At 41.1% G+C, this 15,380-nt stretch overlaps 1 protein-coding gene across 5 annotated transcripts in view; it reads left to right on the forward strand.

The window, feature by feature from the left end:
* Positions 1–14,682, forward strand: part of LOC143983219 (uncharacterized) — a 52,135-nt gene extending 37,453 nt beyond the window's left edge. For 4 of the 5 annotated variants that reach the window (XM_077482662.1, XM_077482665.1, XM_077482661.1 and 1 more), the window contains 3 exons: positions 7,015–7,166; positions 8,995–9,104; positions 14,177–14,682. In XM_077482662.1, the coding sequence (XP_077338788.1) occupies positions 7,015–7,166; positions 8,995–9,095 (253 nt within the window). In that variant the 3' untranslated portion in view covers positions 9,096–9,104; positions 14,177–14,682. The remainder of the gene's footprint in view (positions 1–7,014; positions 7,167–8,994; positions 9,105–14,176) is intronic. The other variant, XM_077482667.1, reaches the window with a different exon arrangement.
* The last annotated feature ends 698 nt before the right edge of the window (positions 14,683–15,380 follow it).

Genomic DNA, 15,380 nt, shown 5'->3' on the forward strand with positions numbered 1-15,380 from the left:
ACCCGGCGGGTGTCATTTGTGACTAATAACTGTTAGGGCAGTTAGGGTTAGCCCCCTTTAGTTCTAAGGTACCCCCCTAACCCCCCCAATAAAGGTTTAACCCCGTGATCACCCCCCGTCGCCAGTGTCACTAAGGCTGGGTTCACATTGCAGCGGTTTGAGAACGGATGTGATTCGCACCGCACTGCAGTGCAAATCACATCCGATCTCTGTGCGATTCGAGTTCAGCCATTCGCCGCACCCGCCACACCCGCCGCACCCGCCGCAAATTCGCACGGGACCCTTTTTTTGGCCCGCAGCAGAATCGGATCGCATGGGTGTTCACACCATGCGATCCGAGTTTGCAGATCGCACTGCGATATGCGAACTGATCTGGGGGTGTCATTAACATTTCACTGACACTCCCAGCAGTTCGCATAGGGCAGTGTGAACTGCCGCCGGGAGGCATGCGATGCGGGAACCCGCCGCGGATTCATGGCGTTCCCGCATCGCTCCAGTGTGAACCCAGCCTAATAAGCGATCGTTTTTCTGATCACTGTATTAGTGTCACAGGTGACGCTAGTTAGGCAGGTAGGTATTTAGGTTCGCCGCAGCTTTTTATAGCGCCAGGGACCCCCATATACTACCGCATAAAGCCCCCTGATTGCCCCCTAGTTAACCCTTTCACCAGTGATCACCATATAACTGTTACAGGTGACGCTGGTTGGTTAGTTATTTTTTTTATAGTTTCAGGGCACCCGCCATTTATTACCTAGTCTCACTAGTGTACCCCTAAATTTAGGGGTGTCTACTTTCCAAAATGGGGTCATTTGGGGGGGGTTTGTGCCATCTTGGCATTTTATGGCCTTCAAAACTGTAACGCCCTTAGAAAGCCTGAAGGCGGTGCTTGGTTTTCGGGGCCCCGTACGCGGCTAGGCTCCCAAAAAGTTCCACATATGTGGTATCCCCGTACTCAGGAGAAGCAGCAGAATTTATTTTGGGGTGTCATTTCACATATGCCCATGGCATGCGTGAGCAATATATCATTTAGTGACAACTTTGTGAAAAAAAAAAAAAAAAAAAAAGTTTGTAATTTTCCCGCAACTTGTGGCAAAATATAAAATATTCCATGGACTCAACATGCCTCTCAGCAAATAGCTTGGGGTGTCTACTTTCTAAAATGGGGTCATTTGTGGGGGTTTTGTGCCATCTTGGCATTTTATGGCCTTCAAAACTGTAATAGGTAGTGAGAAGTGAAATCAAAAATTTACGCCCTTAGAAAGCCTGAAGGCGGTGCTTGGTTTTCGGGGCCCAGTACGCGGCTAGGCTCCCAAAAAGTCCCACATATGTGGTATCCCCGTACTCAGGAGAAGCAGCAGAATTTATTTTGGGGTGTCATTTCACATATGCCCATAGCATGTGTGAGCAATATATCATTTAGTGACAACTTTGTGTAAAAAAAAAATTTTTTTTTTGTCATTATTCAATCGCTTGAGGCAAAAAAATAAAATATTCAATGGGCTCAACATGCCACTTATCAATTTCCTTAGGGTGTCTACTTTCCAAAATGGGGTCATTTGGGGGGGTTTTGTACTGCCCTGCCATTTTAGCACCTCAAGAAATGAGATAGGCAGTCGTAAACTAAAAGCTGCGTAAATTCCAGAAAACGTACCTTAGTTTGTAGATGTGACAACTTTTGCGCAAACCAATAAATATACAATTATTGACTTTTTTTTTACCAAAGACATGTGGCTGAATACATTTTGGCCTAAATGTATGACTAAAATTGAGTTTATTGGATTTTTCTAATAACAAAAAGTAGAAAATATCATTTTTTTTCAAAATTTGCGGTCTTTTTACGTTTATATCGCAAAAAATAAAAATCGCAGAGGCAATCAAATACCATCAAAAGAAAGCTCTATTTGTGGGAAGAAAAGGACGCAAATTTTGTTTGGGTACAACATTGCATGACCGCGCAATTACCAGTTAAAGCAGCGCAGTGCCAAATTGTAAAAAGACCTCTGGTCATTTACCAGCAAAATGGTCCGGTCTGAAGGTGGTTAAATGGATTCATTTTTTCTGTAAGACAATACACAAGACAAAAATACTAATGTTAGTCCAAACTCTCATTATTATCTTATCCCAATATAGGGCACATGCATACTCACATCAGACGTACGACGAATGTTAGCTTGATATGACAAAAACAACAATGTCATTCTAAACTAGCCCAATATAGACCTAGTTGAAATGTTACCTTCATTTAGGACACGTACAGGCGTACGATTGATGTGTGTTAGCATTATGTACACTGCGCATGTGTCAAACTCTGCCTGTGTCGCCCGTCCCTGACGTTCTTTTTGACAATTATTCCCCGCCCCTTCTCTCTTCGTTGCACAGTAGGAGTGTATTGAGAAAAATGGTGGAGACACATTGTGGAAGTAGTGCCCGGAGCCACAAACATCTGGATCCAGGAGGAGATTGAAGGCCACCAACATGGCCTTTGAGGAAATGGTAGAGATGGTGGGGATTTTAAGGAGGGAGGATTATGATGGGCAACATGGTCCATACACCCATCCGAATAGAAGAATGGATGACATCATGTCAACTGTGTTCAGCACCCTGGAGCAGAACTTTGGGGTACTTTGGTCAAAAGAGCAGTTGAGGAAGCGATGGTCAGACATAAAACTGAGGGAGCCAGATCAGCATTGCAACATCAAGAAGGAGCTTCAAAAAAGTAAGTACTTGTCATGTGTTCCTATAATGATAATTAACTTGCATGCTGCTCCATGTACTTTTCTTTACTATTGTAGAGTTTGAAATGGCTACGTTCATGTTCGTGGGCAGTCGTTTGTAGAAATCATCGTTTGTAGGAAACATCGTTCTAGTACATGGTTATACCTACATTTTGGTCATACTAATTTGTCCTATTAAAAGAAGTTTAGGATATTGTAGGACATTGTAGATGTTTTGGAAACTAGAATGAATTGCAAACTTGATTAAGTGGAATGTAAGGAGAGGACACTCAGCAACTGTTTACACATCTGGACTCACTAGTGTGGGACACCAGAGAACATTTTTTAGGGTAAGCCACACAGCTGCTCCAGGGGATACTTGGGGTGTCTCCATCTGTGAAACTTGGCCAAAAAAGGTAAGTATTGCAGTTTGTTTAAAAGGGAATTTATGTCTTCGTCTTGGATCTCTTCCCAAACAGACAATTGTACCCCACTTCTAAGCAATGCTTCATATTCCTATTTCTGGACTCAAATATCTGTGTGCTAAGAATACCTTTTGTTTCATTCTCATAGGGGAGGAAAGACTCAGACAACAGGATCACAGGGACCCCCGATCAGCCTGAATGGCAATTAAGCCCCAGCCCCCCCCAAGGATGTGGAGGAAGGAGAGGTGGAGAAAGTGGGTGTCATGGGCACCCCACCAGGTGAGTGTCTGACACCTCAGCTTCAGGTAATCTATGTATGCCTGCATATTTCTAATTGCATATTTTTTCATCAGTTTTAGGTGATGTTCTGGTTGTGGAAGGGGAAGCGGCGGAACTATTTTCAAGCGACAGCACCCAAAGACTCATTGCACAGATCATGGCCTAGAATGGGGAGATCGATGCAATGCACAATTGCCTGGACATCATGCAGCAGGAAATTAAGAACATGATCGATGTTTTGGGGAGAATCCCTAAAACAAAATCGATCATGTTCTTCATTTCCTTTTTAGATGACCACATTTTGTGATTTTAAGTTTTTTTAAATTTTAAAAGCCAAATTTTGAAGATGAACATGGCGTGTCAACATGTGCTATCTGCCATCAGGGGATCTCAGTGTATGCAACCCCTTCCTCATAACGCTAGTAGGTGAGAGGAAGGATTGCACCCACAAAACATGTCCCTTGATCCCCCATGATGGGAGATAGCACATGTTGACATTACCCATCTGTACTCCCAATTTGTGTGCATCTTCAAAATTTGGTTTTTACAGGGATGACATCACCCCATCTGATGAAGGCAATATCAAGACATTTTTGACACTATAATGTCTGATATTGCCTTCAAGTTTTATAGATTGAACTTTGTAAGTTCCAGAGCTGTATATGTTATGTTTTTTGCCTGTTTCTAAAAATAATAATAATAATAATAATATAATGCAGAAAAAAATTAAAAAATAAAAATATTGTGAAAGCAAAAATAATGTTTAGCCAGATTTTAAAAACGCACATGCGTGAATGTGCACAGAGTAAACATTTTAAAAGACAACAATGTGTGGCTTCTTCTTTCAATACTCAATACCAGTTTTGTAAGTCATTTTGTGTTTACAGTGACAATGGGGCTTATTTACTAAAGGGAAATCCACTTGCCACTACAAGTGCACTAGGAGACAGCCAAAAAGAAAAGCAAGCAATAAATCAAACTCTAGATTTTATTAGATTTTTTTTTTAATTAATATAATTTTTAAACATTTTCTGGCATTGCAATGGCCCCCTACCCATAAAATAATTGATATATCTCTCCCGAACTTGATGGGCGGTTTGGGGTGCCAAGCCAGTACGGCCAGTATCCAGGCCTGTCAGGGAAGATTCAGGAATAAGTCCAGCCTCAAGCCCAACTGATGATAGATCATTTTGAGAATGTTTCCTTAAAAAATTGTGTAGGATGCAACAGCACAGGATGATGTGGTTTATTTTGTAGTCCGCCATATTGATTGCTGTCAGAAACAGGCGAAACCAGCTGGCCATTATCCCAAAGGTATTCTCAACAACTCTTCTCTTTCTGGCCAGCCGTTAAAAAACCCTCCTCTCCGGGGTGAGGGTCCTTTGGGGGAACGGCCTCATCAGGTGCTCGCCCAGACCGAAGAATTCATCTGCAATGAAGACAAAGGGGAGTCATTCCACGTTATCCGCATCAGGTGGCAATCCCAGGCCATCAGTCTGGAGACGCTGGTAGAACTCTGTCTGGGCGAAGACTCCTCCATCCGACATCCGCTCATTCTTCCCCAAATCCACATACATGAATTCATATTGTGCCGACACCACCGCCATTAACACTACACTATTAAACCCCTTGTAGTTGTAATAGTAAGACCCCGAATGGGGTGGTGGCACATCGTGTACATACTTCCCATCTATCGCCCTTCCACAGTTGGGAAAGTCTCAACGGTCGGCAAAATGGGAGGCCACAATCTGCCATTTCTGTGGCGTTGAAGGAAACTGCGGAGCCAAAAAAGAAAAAAAAAATATAAGTACTTTTGCACATAACATTGCAAGCAGATTACACAAAAACATTCTTGCACAACATCAGTATAACATTTATTTGAAGGAGTATTTAAAAAGACAAAAATAGGCCCACTTATCAGATTCCTCATCCCCTCTGATTGCCCATTGATAAAATTTTATGAGGGGGTGAGGGAGGCTTCTAAATTAATTTAAGGACACACACTAAATTTGGACACATTTTAGGGGGTGGGGGAGGGTTAGAAATTTATTTAAGGGCACACATTACATTTGGACACATTTTAGGGGGTGGGGGAGGGTTAGAAATTAATTTAAGGACACATATTACATTTGGACACATTTTAGGGGGTGTTTCGAGGAAAGCAGTACAATGGAGCTGACAATATACATTGTTAAAGGGACTAGGCTATAGGTGTATATGGGCCCAGGATAGCATGCTGGGGAGGTTAGTGAAGGCAAATATGCATGTAGGCCAAAAAAGGAGTCTTAAAAAAGCTTCCAGCATGCATGAGGATAAAGGGGACATTCACAACATATTCCAATCATGGTAATTAGGTAATGATAAAATAAATACAATACATTAGCAAACATTAAATACATATAATGTAATGTTAAAGGATAAAACTTACCTTAATATAGTCCTTCTGCAGGACCTGAATGATGGCAGAACAGGTCTCTGGGATAATGATCCCCAGAGCCTGGGGGGAGATGCCTGTCGAGAACTTGAGGTCCTGCAAGCTTCTCCCAGCCAGCCAAGTACCGCAACGTGGCGACTAGCCTCTGCTCCGGAATGATGGCTTGCTAAATGCAGGTATCCTGCCTGCTGATATAAGGGGTCAGCAAAGCCAACAGATGGTGAAAAACAGGGTCCGTCATCCTGATATAATTCTTGAAATCCTCAGGATTATTCTCCTGGATCTCACGAAGCAAAGGCATGTGCGAGAATTAGTCACGCTTGAGTAACCAATTCTTGGACCATGAACTCCTCCTCGCCCTGTTCATGGACCAGGCTCGGGCCAAATTATTAACCCCAACACCAAGACCCCACACTCAAGAACGAGTACGTCCACGCACCATGGCTTCAAAACGGTTGGCTGTTTAGAACAAACTTAAACAAACTCACTGAAGAGCAGCAAGGCCTGTGAAGAGCAAGCTGAAGAACAGGAACAAGTGGACAAGAACGCCCTGATATATAGGTACGAACTGACCAACACCCCCGAAAACCAGATACAAACCCCACAAGCACAAACTGAATCGCAGTAAAACGACTGGAATAAGCTGGAGTCTGAAAAGCGCAAATCGTCTCTAACCAAACTTCTACTAACGCAAGATAAACACGCGATCAGCAGAAGGAGCCCAAAGGGTGGCGTACTGGGTCTTGAACTTCCTTTTTCTAGTCCCGGCGTACATGCTGTATGTCACTGCGTTCTAAACGGCAAACTTTTGGAGTGACCGTGTGTGGGCAAGTCCGTTCGTTCTGAAGTTTGTCGGAACTTGGCTGAAAAGTCAGACGGGAAGACTGTCGGACCTAGTCTGCTAGAAAGTCCGGTCATATGTATGCGGCATTAGATTTCTGTGATATATAAAAAATAATAGTATTAATATTAATAGAAAAAATATTAAAACTAATATCAATAATATTTTAGCAGTTTTAATAATTTTTGCTATACTAAAGAAGCATCTTGGAAATAAATAAAACAAGATATAAATACATTAGAATTAACCATGTAAGCAGTGTAAAATTACCCATCTAAAGTGCTATTTATTATTATAATTCTCTTATATTTCACTCCACAGTGTAACCAAAAAAGGAAATTTCACTTACATGCACTTAGTCCTTCATATATACAAAGTTACTGCCGAATTTTACAACGTTCCCATCACTTGTGAATTGCAGACTACAAGTGGAAATGACATGTCAACTGTCTATTTCACCCCATTGACAACAGGTTTGTGTACCATTGAATATATTCTGATCAGACTCTGTGACTGCCCAACTGTCTTAATTGAGTGTGGGTTAAGATAAAACAAAAACGTTGTTCTCCCTGATAAATGGAATATTGTTTGCTTTAAAGGTTACTTAACCACTTGAATATAGACCCCCCCCCCCCCCCCTTCCTGCACAGGACAATTTTTAGCTTTCAGTGCTGTCACACTTTGAATGACAATTTGCGCGGTCATGTAACACTGTACTCAAATTTTTTTTATCATGTTCTTCCCACAAATAGACCTTTCTTTTGGTGATATTTGATCACCACTGGACTTTTTCTTTTTTGCAAAATAATCTGAAAAAAAAAAAATGTTTGGAAAAAATAAAGTTTTTCTTTGTTTCTGTTATGAAATGTTGCTTTCTCCTTCACTGATGGGCACTGATGAGTCTGAACTGATGGGCACTGATGAGGAGGCACTGATGGGTACTGATGGGTACTGATGAGTTGGCACTAATATGCAGCACTGATGGGCACAATAGGTGGCACTGATATGCAGCACTGTTGGGAACTGACAGGTGGCACTGATGGGCACTGACAGGCAGCACTGATGATGAGGTACTGACAGCCTTTACTGATGGGCACTGATTGGCATCTGTGAAGGGCACTGATTTGCACTTTAATGGGCACTAATTGGCACTTTGATGGGCACTGACTGGCACTTTTGGGGGCACTGACTATTAGCTGATGGGCAGTGATTGGCAGATTTGATGGGCACCTCTGATGGGGGCTGAGCTGATAATCAATGCGCCCTGAATAAATGGAAGCAAGCAAACATTCATTAATGGGTGCTGGTAGGCATCCTTTTCTTGGTGCTGGTGAGGCTGCATTTGATGGGCGCTGGTAGGCTGCATTTGATGGGTGCTGGTGAGGCTGCATTTGATGGGCACTTCATTAAAAAGGTGGAGTATATATGGGCAGGGGAAAGGGGGTGGAGTCAGGGGTGGGGCCAAGGGGGCGCGGCAAAATGAGGTTTTGCCTAGGGTGTCAAAAATCCTTGCACCAGCCCTGGTCAGGATAATGCAACCACTGTCCGCCCATCATTCTGCTATAGGCCGGGAGAGAAGTGGTTAACTAGAAGTATAACTAAAGACAAAACTTTTTTTTTTGGTTTTGGATAGAGTGCAGAGGGATTAGGACACCTGTCAGTTTTTATTACTGTCTGTGCCCCATTCCCCCTCTCTATTTGTCCTGTTTACCATTCTCATTGAAAGTAAAAGAAAATCCCACATTTTGTATTGTCCCCAGAAAAGTAATAGAAGGGAAACCTTCCAATGGGGACACTAGTTCTGGTTACCTGGAGGTCCCCAAAGAATTCCCTTAATTTGCCAAAATCTCCTCTCACTTCCTGTTTGGCTATGGGACAGGAAGTGAAGGTAAATCTCTGTAATGGGACACAGATGGCAAAAAAATTATGACCGGGGTTATAACCCTCCTTTGCTCTATCCAAAAGTTTTTCCTTTAGTTTTAATTTAAATATTGCAAGTAAACCTATAGCAGGTTTATATTATCTTTTTTACAGAATGTAAACTTTATATAAAATATAAAAAAGGGTTTCAGTGATTTTACATTTATTTATGTATTTTGTAAGGCAGCAGATTTGGAGTATTTTGCCAGCAATTTCTTTCTTAATCTTTAGGGTTAGGTATTTAATAGGAGTGAAATGGTGGTGTATACAATGTTTAAATACGAGAATGTTAGATTTTTATAATTCAAAACAAGATTTCTCAAGGGTGGTACAAACATTTTTCTTATTTTTCTTTATAAATGTTAATATCATATTTTACAGAACCCTGGGCAATTATAATGCTTGTCATCCTTATCGTTTTGTGCTTACTGGCGGTGTGTCCATGCATGTATTACCGAACTGTCAAAAATGCTGCACGTTAAATAAGCAAGGTTTGTAGTCTTCCACTTCATTATCAATGTAGGATAGCAGAAAAGATCTTTGAAAATTGGAATTTAGAGACAACAACTAAGTTGCATTAAATAAGAATAAACCCAGCAATAAACAATAGGAACACTCACAAAGCTTGAATGGGTGCAAATCTGTTGAAGCTTCTTATTATAGCTCAATAAATTTAAAAAAGACTTCCCCAACTGAAAACCAGCAAGTGGTCCTAAACTTAAAGTGGAGTTCCACGAAAAAAAAAAAAAAAGTCAGCAGCTACAAATACTGCAGCTGCTGACTTTTAAAATAAGGACACTTACCTGTCCAGGGAGCCCACAATGTCCACACCTGAAGCCAACCAGTCTCTCGGCTCCCAGGTGCAGGTGCCGGCATCTTCATTAAGCGAATCAGGAAGTGAAGCCTTGTGGCTTCACAGCCTGGTTCCCTACTGCGCATGCGCAAATCATGCTGCACGAGACGGGGGGGGGGGGGGGGGCTGGACATGGTGTAGATCGCTGCAGATTCTGTGGCGATCTATCACCAGAAGTGGCAAAAAATACCTGTATTAGACAGGTATCTGATCCCCCCTAAAGGGTGCCAAATGTGACACCGGGGGGGGGGGGGGAGGAACCGGATCAGCAGAAGTTCAATTTTTGGGTGGAACTCCGCTTTAAAAAGAAAACAAGGAAATGTGTACAAGTTAGGTCATGCTTGTTCCCTGGCATATTATTTAATGACTGAAATTGAATTTATGTACTCCATCCCTGCTATTGATTTCTTGTCCAAGATAATGCAAATCGTGTAACCAATATGATAGATCAGATCGTTTTATTGGCATATTAAAGCTGAAGTTTAGTTAAAATAAAAATAAAAAATGCAAAACTTAAGTTATGTTACTTACCTGTAATTAGGTATTTCGCACAATATGCAGGCTGTTGGATTCTGTACAAATCTTCACTGCCCTGTACTCTTCCTGGTGCTGAACTTGCAGCATTGTTGGGGTTAACAGCTTCAAGTTTCCGAGCTCAGCTATCCTAAAGACGTTTTGATGGGTCACACCTCTTCCTGCCCTCTCTTCCATTAAGAAAAGTTCTTTCATTCACATGATCTTTGAACAGGGGAGAGAATTCTGTGACTGATCAGACTCTCCCCCATTCATGTTACAGTTGAAGGTAGTAGAAAGATAGCGCTGGAACCATGGTTTATTTTACTGGTATTTTTATCTTAAAGTATTAACCACTTGACTTCCAGAAGATTTACCCCGCTTCCTGACCAGGCCATTTTTGTTTGTGATGGGGCACAGTGTTACTTTACCTGACAGCTGTGTGGTCGTGCGACACTGTACCCTAATACATACAAATATTTTACCACAAATAGAGATTTCTTTTGGTGGTATTTGATCACCTCTCCGGTTTTTATTTTTTGAGCTATAAACAAAAAAAGAGAAAATTTTGAAAAAAAAAAACAATATTTTTTTAATTTCTGCTATAAAACATATCCCATAAAAAATTTAAAAAATATAATTTCTTTATAAATTTAGGTCAATATGTATTCTGCTACATATTTTTGGTAAACAAATCCCAAAAAGCATATATTGATTGGTTTGCTCAATAGTTGTAGAGTCTACAAACTATGAGATATTTTTATTTATTTTACTAGTAATGGCAGCGATCAGTGACTTATATCGGTTTATAGTGATATTGCAGCAGACAAATCGGATACTCACTGACAGTTTTGACTTTTTTTGGGACCCAGTGACACTAATACAGTGATCAGTGCTAAAAATGTATTGTCACTGTGCTAATAACACTGGCTGGGAATGGGTTAAACATCAGGGTCGATCAAAGGGTTAAATGTGTGCCAAGCTGGTGTTTACTTACTGTGGGGAGGTGCTTTTAGTAAGGTAAGGCATAGATCCATGTCCCTGCTTTGCAGGAACACAGAATCTGTGCCTTCCCACCTGACAGAATGGCAATTTGTCTTGTTTACATGGTCAGACTGCCATTCTGCCTGAGTGAACGGCAGGTGCCGGCGGACATAGAGTGAATAATAAATTGCGTCTGCAACCCAGAAGTGCAGAATCGTGTATATATACGTGATCCTGCACACACAGTAAAACTGCTACATGCCGGTCACTAAGTGGTTAATGTTGGTGTAAATGGTCTGGTGTAAATAGGTGGCTTCTACACTCCAGAGGGTCTCCACAGTCACCCTAGGCAACCTCATTTTGCCTCTTGGCTGAGAAGGGTTTAAATTTAAGCGCCACACCACTGTTAAGAGGTCTCAATACCACTTTATTTCATTAAAGGTCAGGGTACAATTCAAGAAACGTCCAATGCATTCTGGGGGTCTAAATGCCCCCTTCATCAGGGCTTGGCTGGCAGTAAAATTAACAAACCAGTAGCGAACTGGACCCACAGTGTGATTTGAAAGCACAAGCTTGTTTGGCAGACCCCTGAAACACATTGGCTATTTCTTGAATTGTACCCCTCACCTTTAATGGAATAAAGTTGTATCTGGACCTCTTTTTAATAGTGGGGGGGCACTTAAATTTCAACCATTCATGTTACAGGCAGTGTAATCAGTGAAAGATTTTTTCTCAATGGATAAGAGGGCAGGAAGGGGCATTCCCCTGTTGGATTATCTTTAGTGCAGCTGAATCTGGAGACCTGAAGCTGTTAACCCCCACAACACTGGAAGTTCAGCAGCAGGAAAAGGACAGATGATCACTACAAAAGGACTGCAATCATTAGAAGCCTCCTGATGTTTAGGAATAGTGTACAGGGGCTTCAGACCATATCTGCATTGACTGTTTCAGTCACTACATTTTTATATGGTACCTAGTTTAGTTTAGTGTATTTTAGTGAAACTTCAAAGAAAACCTTTTTTTGTTGGTTATAAGAGATTTCTCCTTGTTCCCTGCCCTCCCTGCCCTTAGGAAATCTCCCCACAGTGTGGGGAAATTGCACCTTTGATATCTGTCACCAAGACAAGTATTCCAATTCAAAGCTTTCCCTCACCACATGTTCATTAGTTATGGGGATTTTGCCTCCGTTTCTACCCTTATAACAACAGGTTAAGGTGAAAGGAGTCAAAAGGTAAATATATACCTAATAGGGGATACATACATACTAGGGATCGACCGATTATTGGTAAGGCCGATTATTGCAGGCCAATATCAGCTAGACATGTGCAAACTAAAATATTTTGTTTCGTAATTTCGTTTTCGTCCGAAAAATAAATTTATTTAGTTACTCCCGAAATTAGTTTTTATTTATTTTATTTAGTTAAAAAATGCATTCGTCCGAAAATCTGAAATAATTAAGGTTGAATCTGTCATTGAAGGCTTATGGTGTCTGTCGAATGTTCTAAGAAGATTTGACGGAGCAGCTAAACTGTACGATGCCGCAATCGTATATTTCCGGTCGAATGTTCCGCCTACAAGCTATAGTAGAATTCTAATGTTGTTTGACAGTAATAATTATATTTATTAATTACTATTACTAGTCAACCAACATTAGAATTCTTGTATAGCCTATGGGCGGAGCATTTGACCATAAATGTCCACTGGCGGCGACTGCTTTGTTGAATCTTTATGTCAAATCTTTTCTCTCTATGTCGCATAATCTTGGACTAATAGAGTTAGGCACATTCAACCACAGGTTCGATGGACACAGATTGCTATTGTCAGAGTCATGTCGAATCTCCTATCTATATCGAACTGCTGTCACAATGAAAATGAAAATAAAGCATTTGTTTATGTCGGATCTTTCGGGTTTCGGATTCTGCATGTTCGTTATCTTTGTTAAAACGATAACAAAAATACCTGAAATTAGGACAAAAATGCATTCGGATGAAAACAAATGCACATATCTAATATCAGCATTTTCCGAAAAACCTGAATTGGTCGAAAACTAGACAGATATTACCGATATTGCTTTAAGGGGTTTTACCAGGGTGATGCCTCCAGCTGCAGGCATCACCCTGGTACCGTTCTTTAGAGCGGACGGTCGGCTTCATTGTAATAAGAACCGATGCGGCTCAGCAGCCGCTTGGCTATTATTATAAGCAGCAGGAGGGGAAATTCCCCCCCCCGCCTTCCGGCCGGGCTCTCTTGTCCTACCTGGAGGCCTGAGCAACCAGCCGGAACTTCTGCTGGCTGGCCGAAGACCCTAACAAAGCTGATGCTTCCTTCGGGTCTCAGATCTAGTAACGCGGAAGCGATGTCATGACATCACTTCCGGGATTACTGGCATCTTAAAGGCACTAGTTTAAAAAAAAAAGAAAGTATTCAAAAAATGCCATGCTTGATGTTTTGAATACTTTCAAGTGCAGAGGAGGGGTTTGGGGTCTTATAGATCCCCGATCCCTCCATAAAGAGTACCTGTCCCTGCCTATTACTGTCACAAGGGATGTTTACATTCCTTGTGACAGCAATAACAGTGATAAAAATAAAGTATAAAAATAAAATGTTTAAATGTACAGAATATCAGCACATAATATTGGCTATCGGCCTGAGAGGAGGCCGAAATATTGGTATCCTGACGGCTTTGAAAAAACGATATTGGTCGATCCCTAATAGATACATAAACCTTTTAAAAAATAAATATATACATATAGCAACACTTTTTTTTAACTGGTTTAACACTAGTTGTGGTATAACTTTTACTTGGGCCTCATACACACAGCTTAAGCGTACACGTGTGAGAGCCGTGTTATGTCTGCACAAGATGGCAGTCCCATTCAAGACAACTAGGATGAGGTTGCACGGACACAGCTGCTGCTCACAACTTGACATTGGTGTGACTACCAGTCCCTGAATGCAGGCAGTGTGTATTTGGGAACATGCACATGTATCCACATGGATGTCAAATTGGGAGCAGTGGCTGTATCCAGGCAGCTGCTACATCCCAATTGACATGAATAGGACTGTGGAAATATAACAAAACAATGCCCCCACATGGGTGTACACTTAAGTTCGCCCATGTGAATAAGACCTAACTGATTGAGTTATCAAAAAACAACTTTCAATTAAATGTGTAAATAATGTATGTGTATTTAACCTCATCTCTGATTTCAGATCTTAGAATATCCTGGATTTACAGTTGATGAACATGGAATCAACATGGCACAAGTCATTTTTACATTGGATTATGGTATACATATTTACCCCATATAACATGTGCCATAGTTTCATCTCACCCAGTGATGTTTATGTGAATTTAGATATAGTGACTGCGTCTAGCTCACTTTATTGTCATGATGCTGCTGGTCTGTAGCATGCAATTTTAAATTTCTGGAGAAATACTGGAGTTTATTTTTACTAGTGATGCACATAATCAGTAGCAATGCGGAGATATCTGAAAATAAACTGCTTTTTTACCAGATGGAAGAAGAAGAAGAGCCCATGGCTGTTTCTTATATGGTGCTTATATGACCAATTGCTATTAATGTATTTGTCAAGACGAGGTTGTGGGCTGTAGATCATAGCATATACCACAAGTATCCGTTATCTTCTGGGCAGATCTGGTCATGATTATTTGTGAACATGTCTTGAATACTCCTATTAAAACTAAAACATCAAAATGTGTCTCTTTAATTGAACAAAAAAATCAATAATTAAATATATATAATATAATGATATACTGCATATATTACTATAGCCATCTTGGGGAAAACCATGTAAAGACATCCCAATTAAGTGATACTAATGCATGAAATTAATATTAAAGTTCATGAATTCCAATATGGTATAAAAATTCCATATAGTCCCATACACAAATGAGGTCCAAAGGAGAATGGTTCACCTACCTCATATGTTGCTATAAATATATATAGAAAAACACAGTCCACTTCGATGTTAAAGGGGTTCTAAAGGCTCAAGGTTCTTTACCTTCATGCATTCTATGTATAAAGGTAAAAAAATGTAGCCCCACTAGCACTTACCTGAGCCCCATCGCTATACAGTGATTTACACAAGAGCCTCTGCTTTCTGGGGACTTTCTCTTCTCATTGGCTGAGACAGCAATGGCTCCAGCTTCTGTCTATCCCACCCAGTGAGCCAATGAGGGGGGGGGGGGCAGAGCTGTAAGGTACCAGCCTGGAGGCTGAGGTGAAGAGAGGGCTTCCCTTACGGCTGAGTGCAGAGTATCCCTGGAGTTGGAGACAGAGTATACTATGCCTAGAGATGCACCGGTTGCCTGCTGGTAAAGATGTCTGATGGTTCAAGAAGCAGACACCCAAGAGCAGAGAAGGTGGTTTACAGCCAATGATTTTCTGGCGGT

The sequence above is a fragment of the Lithobates pipiens genome, unplaced genomic scaffold, assembly GCF_037356315.1.
Source record: "Lithobates pipiens isolate NorthernLeopardFrog02 unplaced genomic scaffold, aLitPip1_a1.2 Scaffold_16, whole genome shotgun sequence".
NCBI classification, from domain to species: Eukaryota; Metazoa; Chordata; class Amphibia; order Anura; family Ranidae; genus Lithobates; species Lithobates pipiens.